The 15000-nt window shown below is 40.5% G+C and overlaps 1 protein-coding gene across 12 annotated transcripts in view; it reads right to left on the bottom strand.

Annotated features, from left to right (window-relative positions):
- The window catches only part of dcc (DCC netrin 1 receptor), a 402326-nt gene that overhangs the window by 100157 nt on the left and 287169 nt on the right, over nucleotides 1-15000 (bottom strand). For 10 of the 12 annotated variants that reach the window (XM_073950897.1, XM_073950899.1, XM_073950890.1 and 7 more), the window contains 3 exon segments: nucleotides 14515-14663; nucleotides 11778-11916; nucleotides 4738-4787 (listed from right to left, as the gene is read on the bottom strand). In XM_073950897.1, the coding sequence (XP_073806998.1) occupies nucleotides 4738-4787; nucleotides 11778-11916; nucleotides 14515-14663 (338 nt within the window). 12 annotated transcript variants of the gene reach the window in all.

The following is a 15000-nucleotide window of genomic DNA, read 5'->3' as shown; positions in this document are numbered from 1 at the left end:
GCTCAAACCTTAACTTAAACCTTAACTTGATTTGGGATTCTTCATTCATTCATTTTCCTTTGGTTTAGTCCCTTTATTCATCAGGGGTCACCACAGCGGAATGAACCACCAACTTGTCTAGCATGTGTTTTACACCGTGGATGTCCTTCCAGCTGCAACACAGTACTGGGAAACACCCATACACACTCATTCACACACAGACTCATACAATACGACTAGTTTAGTTGATCAGTTCCCCTTTAGCGCATGTGTTTGGACTGTGGGGGAAAACGGAGCACTCGGAGGAAACCCACACCAACACGGGGAGAACATGCAAACTCCACACAGAAACACCAACTGACCCAGCCGAGACTCAAACCAGAGACCCTCTTGCTGTGAGGCCACAGAACCATCATGCCACCCAGAGTATAATATTTTTAATAATATGCAACACATAGTCTTGTCGTCTAACACAAAATCTGATCGTCAAATTTGACAATAAAAATCGTAGAATTAAACTAAACTAACGGCAAACCTCAGAACTCTCATCAGCCGATTAGAATTGAGCATTTAACAGCAGCATAGTATGATAACGATAACATGTAATGCATAATAATATAATGAAAATTCGAATTGTGTCATCAAATTCGACAATACAAATCAGCCAATCAGAACTGAACATTCAGCAGAGCCATAGTATAATAATATTATTCATTCATTCATTTATTTTCTTTCCAGCTTAGTCCCTTTATTAATCTTAGATCGCCATAGTGGAATGACTCGCCAACTTATCCAGCATATGTTTTACACAGTGAATGCCCTTCCAGCATAATATAATAAAAATCTTAATTGTGTCGTTATATTTGACCATACGAATTGTCAAATTTGAAAATAATGGCACAAGTTTGAATGCTTATTAGCCAATCAGAATTGAGCATTCAACAGAGCCATAGTATAATCATATTAATAACATATAGTGCATAATAATTTATTGAAAACATTGTGCCGTCAAATTCGAAAATTCGAACTGTCGAATTTGAAAATAATGACAGGCGTCAGAAGGCTCATCAGCCAATCAGAATAAAGCATTTAGCAGAGCCATGGTATGATAACAATAATATATAATGCATATAAATATAATGAAAATCCTAATTGTGTCATCAGATTCCCCAATACGAAGTCAAATTTAAAAATAACAGCACACTATGGAACGCTCATTAGCCAATCAGAATTGAGCATTCAACAGATCCATAGTATCATAATATTAATAATATATAATGCATAATAATTCAATGAAAAAATTGTGTCATCAAAATCAAAAATGCGAACTGTTGAATTTGAAAATGACGGCACACTTCAGAAGGCTACTCAGCCAATCAGAATCAAGCATTCAGCAGAGCCATGGTATAATAACAATAACATATAATGCATAATAATATAATGAAAGTCTCAATTGTGTCGTCAAATTTGACAATACGAATTGTCAAATTTAAAAATTATGGCAAATGCTCATTAGCCAATCAGAATCGAGCATTCAACAGAGCCATAGTATAATAACATTATTAACTAATAATGAAGAATATTTTTATGAAAAAATTGTGCCATCAAATTTGAAAATGCGAACTGTTGAATTTGAAAATGACAGCACGTGTCAGAAGGCTCATCAGCCAATCAGAATCAAGCATTCAGCAGAGCCAAGGTATAATAACAATAATATATAATGCATAATAATATAATGAAAATCCTAATTTTGTCGTCAAATTTGACAATACGAATTTGAAAATAACGGCACACTATGAAACGCTCATTAGCCAATCAGAATTGAGCTTTCAACAGATCCATAGTATCATAATATTAATAATATATAATGCATAATAATTCAATGAAAACAAATTTTAATGTCGTTAAATTCGAAAATGTGAACTTTCGAATTTAAAAACACTATACACATCAGAATGCTCGTCAGCCAATCAGAATCAAGCATTCAACAGAGCCATGGTATAATGACAATATTATATCATGCGTAATAATATAATGAAAAAAAATGATAGAAAAGTGTAAAGAGGAAAGATCCTTTCAGTCTCAGTGTAGCGTAATGAAAGAGTTTTATTGCAGAAGTGTGTGATTGATCAGAGGAATCCAGCGTCTATAATGAACAGAGAGAGAAAGGCCAGTGTGTGTGTGTGTGTGTGTCAGCATTGACCAGCTCTGATTCAGACATTACTCATAATAATAACACGGCAAACCATGCACAGACACACACTCATTTCACAGTGAGACATGAGCCTGAAGATGAACCTGCGTGGAATATAGCGGAGAATCTGCTGGAATGTTTAATTCTTCATAATCTGAGGATGATGATGATGATGATGATGATGATGATGAAGATTCAACAGAGGAAAAAAAAAACCTGCCGCTGCTGTTCCTCACATCACAATCATCACTCTGCAGACACACACACAATGGGTTTAGCTCTTTTGTTGAAGCGCACACACACACACACACACACACACAAGCACGTACACACATACACACACACACACACACACACACACACACATAGAAAGAGAGGAGCACAATGAAACTCAATTTCCTGTCATAAACAATCCGTTATCAGACAAAACACTCATTACAGACTGACAGAGAGAGAGAGAGAGAGAGAGAGAGAAATGTTCTAGATGACACACATACAAATGAAGAAACACACACACAAACACACTTATATGCATACATAACATATTGCACCTACATGTACAGATACAAACAAAACACATACACACATAAACAAGTACACACACACAAGTTCAAAGACAATATGTGCACACGCAATTAAAAGAAAACACATGCACACACTTGTGAACAGACAGACACACACAGACACAATTAAATACAATATGCACACATGCAAATAAAGAAAATACATTCATATGTACACAAAACACGGCCACTTTATTAGGTACACCTGTCCAACTGATTGTTAAGGCAAATGTCTTATCAGCCAATCACATGGCAGCAGCTCACTGCATGTAGACATGGTCAAGAGGATCTGCTGCAGTTCAGAGCGAGCATCAGAATGGGGGAGAAAGGGGATTTAAGAGACTTTGATCGTGGCATGGTTGTTGCTGCCAGACGGGCTGCTCTGAGTATTTCAGAAACTGCTGATCTACTGGGATTTTCATGCACAACCATCTCTAGGGTTTACAGAGAATGCTCCGACAAAGAGGAAATATCCAGTGAGCGGCAGTTCTCAAATAAGCATTTGTTACAACCGAGCTCTGCAGAAGAGCATCTCTGAACACACAACACGTCCAACCTTGAGGCGGATGGGCTACAGCAGCAGAAGAGCACACCGGGTGCCGCTCCTGTCAGCTAAGAACAGGAAACTGAGGCTACAATTCACACAGACTCACCAAAACTGGACAATAGAAGATTGGAGAAACGTTGCTGCTCTGATGAGTCTCCATTTCTGCTGACACATTCAGATGCTCGGCTCACAATTTGGCCTCAACAACATGAAAGCATGGATCATCCTGCCTTGTATCAGCGGTTCAGGCTGGTGGTGTAATGGCCATGCCATGAAGCTCAATCATCTCAGACTGGTTTCTTGAACATGACGATGAGTTCACTGTACTCAAATGGCCTCCACAGTCACCAGAGCTCAATCCAATAGAGCAGCTTTGGGATGTGGTCGAACGAGAGATGTGCATCTTTAAATCAAATCTGCAGCAACTGTGTGATGCTATCATGACAATATGGAGCAAAATCTCTGAGGAATATTTCCAGTAGCTTGTTGAATCTACAACACCAAGGATTCAGGCAGTTCTGAAGGCAAAAGGGGTCCAACCCTGTACTACTGAGGTGTACCTAATAAAGTGGCCAGTGAGTGTATACATACAAAAACACACATACAGACAATTAAACAAAGCACACACATGCATACATATACAATGGTTTGGATATCTTTTATTCAATACAATATTTTGAATTTAATGTAAGAAACAGCTATATATGATAATTAAACATTTTGAACTATATAAACACAGGCCCGGCAGCACTGTGGCACAGTGGGGAGCACAATCGCCTCACAGCTCTCACATCACTGGTTCAAGTCTTGGCTGGGTCAGTTGGTGTTTCTGTGTGGAGTTTGCATGTTCTCCCCGTGTTGGTGTGGGTTTCCTCCGGGTGCTCCGGTTTCCCCCACAGTCCAAACACATGTGCTATAGGGGAATTGATCAACTAAACTGGCTGTAGTATATGAGTGTGTATGTAAATGGGTATGTATGGATGTTTCCCAGTGATGGGTTGCAGCTGAAAGGGCATCCGCTGCTTAGAACATATGCTAGATAAGTTGGCGGTTCATTCCGCTGTGGTGACCCCTGATTAATAAAGGGACTGAGCTGAAAAAATATTTATGAATCTCAATGCTGTAAATCTAGTTTATATCCATGTCATTATACAAGCCTTTGTCCTTGTAAACCACAGAAACCAGTGTAAGAACACACACACACACACACACACACACACACACACAGACACTTAATGAGAACACCCACACACACACACACAATTACACACGATTACATAAAACACACACACACTGATGATGTGGATGTCTGCTGAATTATCCCCTGCTGAACAGCTCATGTATATTTAACTGAACACACACACACACACACACACACACACGCACACAGTTCAGGCTTCTACCCATTCTGCAGAATAAATCATGTTTAGTAAAACTGAGTCAGAAATACTCACGCGTGAATACACCACCTCCAGCGAGACGTTCTGCGGCGGAGAGCTTGGCACTGTGGACACACACACAGACACGTGCGCGCACACACACACACAGTAACAAAAACATACGTACACACATCCACACAGACATATAAAATTAAAGAAAACATGTGCGCACACAGATACACACACACACACACACACACGATTAGAGTGGGTCACTAACAGTCCAGCACACAGTTAATCATTGTAGTGAATCGGTTCTTCTCCATCTCTGAAGCTGAAGAACTCAATCAATCTGTAAAGCAGCGATCAGATCAACAATCAATCACAGACACACACTGCAGGTCAGAGGTCAGAGGTCAGGGGTGTAGAGTCAGCCTCATATCTGATGTTCTCTGTTTATTACTGTGAAGCTGCCTGGACACTCTGAAATGAACAAACAAATTCAGCTGTTGTGCGATGATGACTTTCAATTGTTCGTTCATTCGTCCATTTGGTTGTTCATTAGTTCGTTCATTTGTTTATTTCTTTGTTCATTTGTTCCTCCGTTTGTTTGTTCGTTTGTGTATTCGTTCAATAGTTTATTTGTGTTTTTTTCATTCCTGTATTTGTTCGTTTGTTCGTTCATTTGTTTGTAAGTTTATTCATTCGTTTGTTCACTTGTTCATTCGTTTGTTTGTTTGTCCATTTGTTTGTTCATTCGTTCATTTGTTTGTTTGTTCGTTCATTTGTTCTTTTTTGTTCGGTTGTTCATTTGTTTGTCATTTGTTTATTTTTTTGTTTGTTCAGTTGTTTATTTGTTCGTTTATTCATTTGCTTGTTCGTTTCTTTGTTTATTTTTTTAATTGTTCATTTGTTTGTTAAGTTGTTTATTCAGTCGTTTGTTCATTTGTTTGTTTGTTTGTTCATTTATTTATTTGTTTGTTCGCTAATTTGTTTAGCTGTTTAGTCCTTTGTTTGTTCATTTATTTATTTTTTGTTCGCTCGGTTGTTCAGTTGTTTATTCCTTCGTTTGTTCATTTGTTTGTTTGTTCATTTGTTCATTCGTTTATTTTTATTCGCTTGTTTGTTCAGTTGTTTATTTGTTCGTTTGTTTGTTCATTCGTTTGTTCATTCGTTCATTTTTTGTTCGCTCGTTTGTTCAGTTGTTTATTCGTTCCTATGTTCATTCATTCATTTGTTTGTTCATTCATTCGTTTGTTAGTTCATTCATTTATTTGTTTGTTCATTCATTCCTTTGTTCACTTGTTTGTTCATTTGGATCTTCTCTTGCATTTTACTGGTTTTTGTTTTTAAAATATTTCAAAACATTTTCAAACAAAAGTGTGTGTGTGTGTGTGTGTTAGTGTTTAGTGTGTATGTAAGTCTTAAATGTGTGTGCATGTGTGTGTGTGTGAGTGTGTAGTGGATAAGTGTGTAATTTGTGCATATTTAACTTATAATGTGCATGTAAAATGCATTTAGTGCATTAGAGTTTAGTGTGTGTATTTGTGCCTGCTGTATAAGTGTTTAGTGTGTGTTTGTGTATATGTGACTGTGCGTGTGTTAGTCAGCGTTTAGAGTCTGTATATGCGTTTGTGTATAAGTGACTGTGATTGTGTGTGTGTGTGTGTGTGTGTGTGTGTGCGCAGTGTCATCACAGGATTTCATTAGCGTGACACGAGGGCCCTTAATTAAGCCGGCTGATGGTGAAGGAGCTCCAGCGGCTCGTTTGAGGCATTTCTCTAATAGAAGCTGACACATAATATATTCCTGCAGACACACACTCACACACTGAAGATAATGCAGAGAGACACACACCACACACACAGAGAGAGAGAGAGAGAGAGAGAGAGAGAGGGGGGGGGGCGAAGGAAAGAGAGAGAGCCTAATAAATATATACAGGGGTTGGAGAATGAGACCAAAAGGCTTAGTGTTAGAGTGCAGTAGTACATGCTGTAGCTCCTCCTCCTCAGTCCAGCATCAGCTGCTGTAGCTCCTCCTCCTCAGTCCAGCATCAGCTGCTGTAGTGAATGACAGACAGGAGTCCTGCACAGCAGTCAGAGGGATTGTGAGCTGTTCTTCTTCAGAATAGTGTTCAGGTCACTGCTGATGCTGCTGGAGGAAAACCTTTCCTGACTCGCTCCTCCTAAACACCCCAAAAGTGCTCAATAATGTTTAGATCTGGTACTGTGCAGGCCATGGGAGATGTTCAACTTCACTGTCATCTTCATCAGACCACTCTGTCTCCAGTCCTGCATTATCATCCTGATACACACCACCACCTTCAGGACACAATGTTTGACCCATTGGGTCACATGGTCCTCCAGAATGGTTGGGTAGTCTGTGGCAGTAATCCAGCACCCATCTAGCACCACTATTGGGCCTAGGGAATGCCATGAATGCCCAATGCCCAAACCATAAGTGACCCCCCACCCCCCCATGGTTGACTCTGGGCATCAGTAGTCTGGGTCGGCTGCTTCTTTGAGGCTTCTCCACACCGTAACTCTCCCGGATGTGGGAAAGACAGTGAAGGTGGACTCATCAGAGAACAGCACATGCTCCACATCGTCCACAGCTCCAGATCTCCACTGCTGCTCCACTGAAGCCGGCGTTTGGCATTGGCAGGAGTGAGCAGATGTTTGTCTCCATCAGTCGGTCATGTACATTGACAATGTGGAGCTCCAGAGCAGCAGTTCTGCTGGAAACAGGAGAGTGGAGCTGCACTAAGTCGGGCAGCTGTGCTCTGATGTGTTCTGGGTAAATCAGGGTTATCAACCGGATGTCCCCTTCAGACAGCTTCCTCTGGCCTCCACAGCTCCTCCTCCTAGATGTGCTTCTTCTTCTTCTTGGTGGTTTGCTGACATTACTCTAGACGCTGCAGCTCTCGATCATCACACACACTTGCTGTCTCGCTCACAGACACACAGCAGCACTCTGTCCTCTTCTGAACTCTGCTGTGTCCCCATAATGCAGTGTTGTGTGCAGTATTCTCAGCTGAACTGTGCTGTTCCTCTGCTGATGAAGCTTCACACTCGGCTCGACTGCTGGACACATTGTTTTATTGGCAATACACTGTCATGCAAATAGATCAAATTCAACTTCAACTTTACCAAGAGAGAGAGAGAGACTGAAAAAGAGAAAGAGAGAAAAAGAGACAGACTGAAAGAGAAATAGAAAGAGAGAGAGACACTGAGGGACTGAAAGAGAGAGAGACACACACAAACACACACACACACATGCGTGCGCAGGTTAAGCTGTGTCTGATTGCCGCTCGACATCTGCAGAAAATCAGCCCAGTATGAGACAAAGCAGCAGAGGAGTGCATGATGGGAATGGATTGTGGAGAACGCAGCGGGACTGAGCCGCATGTTAAAAAGATCCGTCGCATTCTCGCTCGCTCCGTCACACACTCGTCTCTCTTACACACACACTCATCTCTCTCTCTCCATCAGAGCAAACACTGCAGCTGAAGACCTGCCGGATGGATGAGACCACCGACACACAGCCCATAACCCACGATTAATGCCGATCATCAAGCTTTTAATAGAAGATCGCGCAAGAGGCTGCATTTATTTGATCAAACATATCAAATTAATTTAGATTTTAGATCATAGTTCAAAATAATAGAGCATATTAAAATAATATAGAATAAAATATTTTAATAATGTATTATAATGTTATTGTTATAGTTTATTATAAAATACAGATAAAAAAATATATATATATATATATATATATATATATATATAAAGTTGTGCAGCGCCACCTTGTGTTTCTGTGGTTTAGTAAGCACCTAAGTCAAAGACAAAAAATTATCAAATACAAAAAAACTTTGCGCAAGTAAACGCTAAGATTGTGGGAAGTTGTCACACACAAAAACGTAATTATAATAAATAATAAAAAAACAAAGTTGTGCATCGCCACCTTGAGTACGGGAGTATTTATGATTTCCATTAAGCGCCATCTAGTGTCAGAGAGGGATTTTGCATGTTCACATGGCTCATCGTCACTTAAAAAACACTCAAAAAAACAACTCATTAAGCGTCCCACTGTGTACGCGGCTCAAATGCATAAAATGTATTTACCTGCAAAATAAATAGTAGACAATGCCGCAAGTAGACGCTTAGATTGTGGATAGGAGGAAAAACGTAATTTCAAATGTAATTAAATATTTTTTAAGCTGTGCAGCGCCACCTTGTGTACTGGAATATTTATGCTGTTTGTTGAGCGCCATCTAGTGTGAGAGAGTGATTCTCAGCTCATCGTCATTAAAAAAACGCTAAATAAATCTTGAAAATGCTGTGCTAAACATCACAGTGCAAACGTTGATTTAAATCATAGCTCAAATAGTAGAGCATGCCACAAGTATCCAAACACAAAAAACGTAATTATAATAAATAATAAAAAACAAAGTTAAGCAGAGCCACCTTGTGTACTGGAGTATTTATGTTTATCATTAAGCGCCATCTAGTGTCAGAGAGGGATTTTGCATGTTCATGTAGCTCATATTCACTAAAAGACACTCAAAAAACATCTTTAAAAAAATGCTGTGATAAGTGTCCCAGTGTGTACGAGGCTCAGAAAGGCTGCATTTATTTAATCAAATACATTAAATCAATTCAGCTATAAATTAAATAGTAGACAACACCGCAAGTATATGCTGGCAGTCTCATGGTAGTCTACTGGATAAATTTGGGGACGTGGCCTGAGAACTTCATTATCATATTGAGATGCTTATTGGTTGTCTGAGTCAAATGAGCCAACCCCAATGTCTGTATATCACTGCTATGCATAGATATGCAAAGAGGCCTATTATAATGGCAGTCTACAGAATTAGTTATTAGGGGTGTTTAATTGGTTGGGGGCGTGGCTTGAAAGCTTCATTATCATATTGAGATGCTGATTGGTTGCTTGAGTAAAATGAGCCCACCCCCATGTCTATATGACACTCCTATGTGATGTTATTGATGTGTGACGTTTATAATGGGAGTCAATTGGGTGAATGGATTTCAATGGCCTGTGTTAAGTCAGTGGGAAACTTTGGGACGTCCTACCACCTCAGGGGTACAACTTATGTTCTTACACAGGCTGTGACCCTTTTAAGATGTTGTGAGTCTCATATTGCCACGAAATTCACACAACACCCTGTGGGGCCAACAAAACTCCTAAAAGTCATAGCTACATACCCCTGATAAAACCGCACGATTTGATGCCACTTTCAAGGGTCTCGGCCGAAAACTGCGGGACTAGTTACGTGCAAAAAAAATGCACAGAAAAAAAAGAATAATACGTATGGAGAATAACAAGTCAACTTTGCCTAAATGCAAACCCCACTAATAAAAAACAAAGTTGAGCAGCGCCACCTTGTGTACTGGAGTATTTATGTTTTCATTAAGCGCCACCTAGTGTCAGAGAGTGATTTTGCATGTTCACACGGCTTATCATCAGTGGAAAAACGCCCAAAAAACATTTAGAAAAATGCTGTGATAGGTGTCCCAGTGTGTATGAGGCTCAAAAAGGCTGCATTTCTTTAATCAAATACATAAAATGTATTTAGCTGTAAATTAAATAGTAGACAACGCCACAAATGAACAAGTAGATTGTGGGTAGGTGACAGGTGGAAAATAGCAATATAAAATATAATTTAATGTATTGTGTAAAGCTGTGCAGCGTCACCTGGTTTACTGGAGTATTTATGTTGCTCGTTAAGCGCCATCTAGTGTCCGAGAGGGATTTGCATGTTCACACGTTTCATCGTCAGTCAGTTAGTCAATTTAAAAAAATGCTGTGATCAAGTTCCCAGTGTGCACGAGGCTAAAAAAGGCTGCATGTATTTGATCAAAAACAAAAAAACGTTCCTGTTGCTGAAATAGTAGAGCATGTCGCAAGTAAATACTAAGATTGTAGGTAGTTTTATTCTGAATAAAAAAGTTGTGCAGCACCACCTGGTGTACTGGAGTATTTCTGTTTTTCGTTAAGTGCCATCTACTGTCCGAGAGTGGTTTTACACATTCGCTCTGCTAATCGACAGTGACAATTACTTAAGTATTAGTGTTAAAAAACATCAATAAAAACAAAACCCTAAAATATTGTGGTGTGTACAAGGCTCAAAAACAACATTCACAAGAAGAGTCTTCTGCTCATGAAGCTGCATTTATTTAATGATATAAAGCTAAAAAAATGCAGCTTGCTTAAATATTACAGCATGTCACAGGTAAACACTAAGATTGTGGGTTTGATTGTCTGTATGTTAGGATATAGTTTAATTGAAGTGAAGTGAATGTGAGAATAACGTCTGATGTAGATGATAAATCTAAAACCCTTCAGTTGTTGATCAGACAGTCATGCATGCGGCTCATTCTAAGTGAACTGAGGGAGGTTTTTGACCTTTGTTTTAAACACAAGCGCAGTCGGGCTGTTCTCAGATCAGCTGTTTGTCAGATGTCAGCTGTCATGGATGATTGACAGGCTGTGAAATTGATTGACACTTCAGAAGTGACGTGTGTGTGACAGGCGGATCAAAGGCATCATTAGTGTCCGTTAACAAGACTGCTCATATGAGTGTGCTCCTCAGTGATGGACACACACACACACACAAACAGCGCCGGTATTACAGTATAACTGAAATATGTGCTTTCAGCATCCACTGCTCATCTCTTATTAATATTGTTAAATAGTTAAAACTCATTGAGTATTTTTATAACAAGCAGCTTCACAGAACAATCAGATTGCTCTTGTTTATTATTATTAGTTTTAGGGGTTTTCACCTTTATTGGACAGGACAGTAGAGAGAATTGACAGGAAAGTGTGGAGAGCAGAGAGAGGGGAAGGATCAGCATTGGACCTCGAGGTGGGAATCAAACTCGGGTTGCTGTGAACACCAGAGTGCCTGTGTCGGTTCACTTTTCACTTCGCCATTGGCACTGACCAGAGTGTTCATTTTTAATCTTATTATTTTAGTTATATTAATTAGATAATAACTACTCTAGATGGATCAACTCTGAATTGTTAAGACCCCCTGTTATAGAGACGTTGAATGTAAAGAAGGTAATGTTAATGCTGAGTTATGTTCTTACCGTCTGAGAGCGTGGTGATGAGTGTGTCTTTATCCGAGACCCCGGGGCCGTGTCGGTTCACCGCCAGCACTCGCAAACTGTACTCAGTGAACTTCTTCAGTCCCTCCATCCTGTAGCTCTGACCCACCACCTCCACATTCTGAACAGCACACACACAAACAGCACAACATGAACATAAACAAACACCTCTCACATCAGCTGGAGGAGCCTTAGAATATAATAACTGCCAATGACATTACGTAAAGCTACAAAGCTGGAGAACGGGGAGGAGTCATGTTTAAGTCCCGCCTCAGAACACATTACCTAGCAATCACATTCTGACAAACACAAGCAGCATAATATCAACATAAACATCTCAAATCAGCTGGGGGGAGGAGTCATGCTCAAGCCCCACCTTAGAACACATTAACTACCAATCACATTCCATACAGTTACGGAACAGGAGAAGGGGGAGGAGCCATACAAAACCCCAGCCTTAAAACACATTAACTACCAATCACATTCCATACAGTTAAAAAGTTAGTGGAGGGGGAGGAGTCAAGATGAAACCCTAAAACACCTTAACCTTAAAACACCACACCTTAAAACACATTAACTACCAATTAGATTCTGACAACACACAAACAGAAACACAAACAGCATAATCTTAACAATCTTAACTTTTCTCAAATCAGCTGGAGGAGGAGGAGTTATGCTCAAGCCCCGCCTTAAAACACATTAACTACTAATCACATTCCATACAGGTAAAACTGGAGGATGAGGCGGAGTCATGCTCAAGCCCCGCCTAAAAACACATGAACTACCAATCACATTCCATACAGATGAAAACTGGAGGAGGGGGAGGAGTCATGCTCAAGCCCCGCCTTAAAACACATTAACTACCAATCACATTCCATACAGATAAAAACGGGAGGAGGGGGAGGAGTCATGCTCAAGCCCCGCCTTAAAACACATTAACTAGCAATCACATTCCACAGTTAAAAAGCTGGATGAGGGGGAGGAGTCACAGTAAAGCTTTGCCTCACAACACCTTAACTACCGAACACATTACATTCAAATAAAAGGCTGGAGGAGGGGGAGGAGTCACACTCAAGCCCAGCATCAGAACTCATTAACTTCCAATCACATTTCATTCAGTTAAAAACTAGAGGGAGAGGGGTTGTGCTCAATCCCCACTCTGAACAAACTAACCACCAATTACATTCCATACAGTTAAAAAGCTGGAGCAGGGGAGGAGCCAAGCACTGCCTCAGAACTCATTAACTGCCAATCACATGCCATACAGTTAAAAACGTAGTGGAGGGGGAGGAGTCACGATAAAGCCACGCCTTAAAACACATTAATCACCAATTGGATTCTGACAAAAACAGACCGCATAATATTAACAAAAATTTCTTAAATCAGCTAGAGGAGGAGGAGTCATGATCAAGCCCCGCCTTAAAACACATTAACTACCAATCACATTCCATACAGATAAAAACTGGAGGAGGGGGAAGAGTCATGCTTAAGCCCCACCTTAAAACACATGAACTACCAATCACATTGCATACAGATAAAAACTGGAGGAGGGGGAGGAGTCATGCTTAAGCCCCACCTTAAAACACATGAACTACCAATCACATTGCATACAGATAAAAACTGGAGGAGGGGGAGGAGTCATGTTCAAGCCCCGCCTTAAAACACATAAACTACCAATCACATTCCATATAGATAAAAACTGGAGGAGGGGGAGGAGTCATGCTCAAGCCCCGCCTTAAAACACATCAACTACCAATCACATTCCATACAGATAAAAACTGGAGGAGGTGGAGGAGTCATGCTCAAGCCCCGCCTTAAAACACAAACTACCAATCACATTCCATATAGATATAAACTGGAGGAGGGGGAGGAGTCATGCTCAAGCCCCGCCTTAAAACACATGAACTACCAATCACATTCCATACAGATAAAAACTGGAGGAGGGGGAGGAGTCATGCTCAAGCCCCGCCTTAAAACATATTAAGTATATACATATAAAAACTGGAGGGGGAGGGGTCATGCTCAAGTTCCGCCTTAAAACACATTATCTACCAATAACATTCCACAGTTAAAAAGCTGGATGAGGGGGAGGAGTCACAGTGAAGCCCCACCTCACAACACCTAACTTCCAAACACATTACATTCAAATAAAAGGCTGGAGGAGGGGGAGGAGTCACACTCAAGCCCCGCATCAGAACCCATTAACTACCTATCACATTCCATACAGTTAAAAACGTAGTGGAGGGGGAGGAGTCATGCTCAAGCCCCGCCTTTAAACACATTAACTACCATTCACATTGCATACAGTTAAGAAGCTGGAGGAAGAGGAGGAGTCACACTGAAGCCCAGCCTTAGAACACATGAACTACCAATCACATTGCACACAGTTACAATAATGAAAGCTGTTCATTTAGGCATATTTTATCAGTGTGTGTTTGTTCTTCAGTGTATTCTCTGTACTCAGCAGAAGAGAAACATGTAAAAGAGGACAGAATTCTGTGTTTTGGGTGTACTGTCTCTTTAAATGTAATAACTGCATCTAGATCAGTTCTGAAAACTCAATCTATGTCTCTTCTGTGAAGCGAGTCGATTGTACACTGCTGCCATCAACACACACTGCATGAGCTTCAGCACAGACATTTTACCACACTATTGGGTGTAAATGCACGCTTGTGCTCAGTCTGACCTCAGATCAGAGAATCAGGGTTTATGATCTGACCTGCTCTTTCCCGCTGGAGGTCTCAGTCCACAGCAGCCGGTAGCTCTGCACGGGGCCGTTTGCTGGAGCTGGAGGATCCCACGAGGCCTGGATTGAGGTCGGAGAAACCGCTTCAGCCTGGAGATTCTCCACCGGACCCGGAACTAAAACTACACACAGACACACAGACACACACACACACACACACACACACACACACACACACACACACACACACACACACACACACACACACACACAGACACACGTTTTTGTTTCAAGTCCAAATTTCTAAAAGCTCTTAAATCAAGAAACATTTTCTAGACTAGTAAACATATCGAGTCTCATTCACTAAACATGCAAATGCACAAATTTCTGTGTGAAATGTGCATACAGACGTTTTCACAAATAAATCTTGATTCAGCAAAACTTTCCTATTAGGAATGATTCTAAATGTACAAATAAATTCACACGTACACAATAATCAAGTACGCCCGGGGCCTTATA

The sequence above is a fragment of the Danio rerio genome, chromosome 5 (assembly GCF_049306965.1).
Source record: "Danio rerio strain Tuebingen ecotype United States chromosome 5, GRCz12tu, whole genome shotgun sequence".
In the NCBI taxonomy this organism is placed as follows: domain Eukaryota; kingdom Metazoa; phylum Chordata; class Actinopteri; order Cypriniformes; family Danionidae; genus Danio; species Danio rerio.
This window is presented reverse-complemented; position numbering and strand designations above follow the sequence as displayed.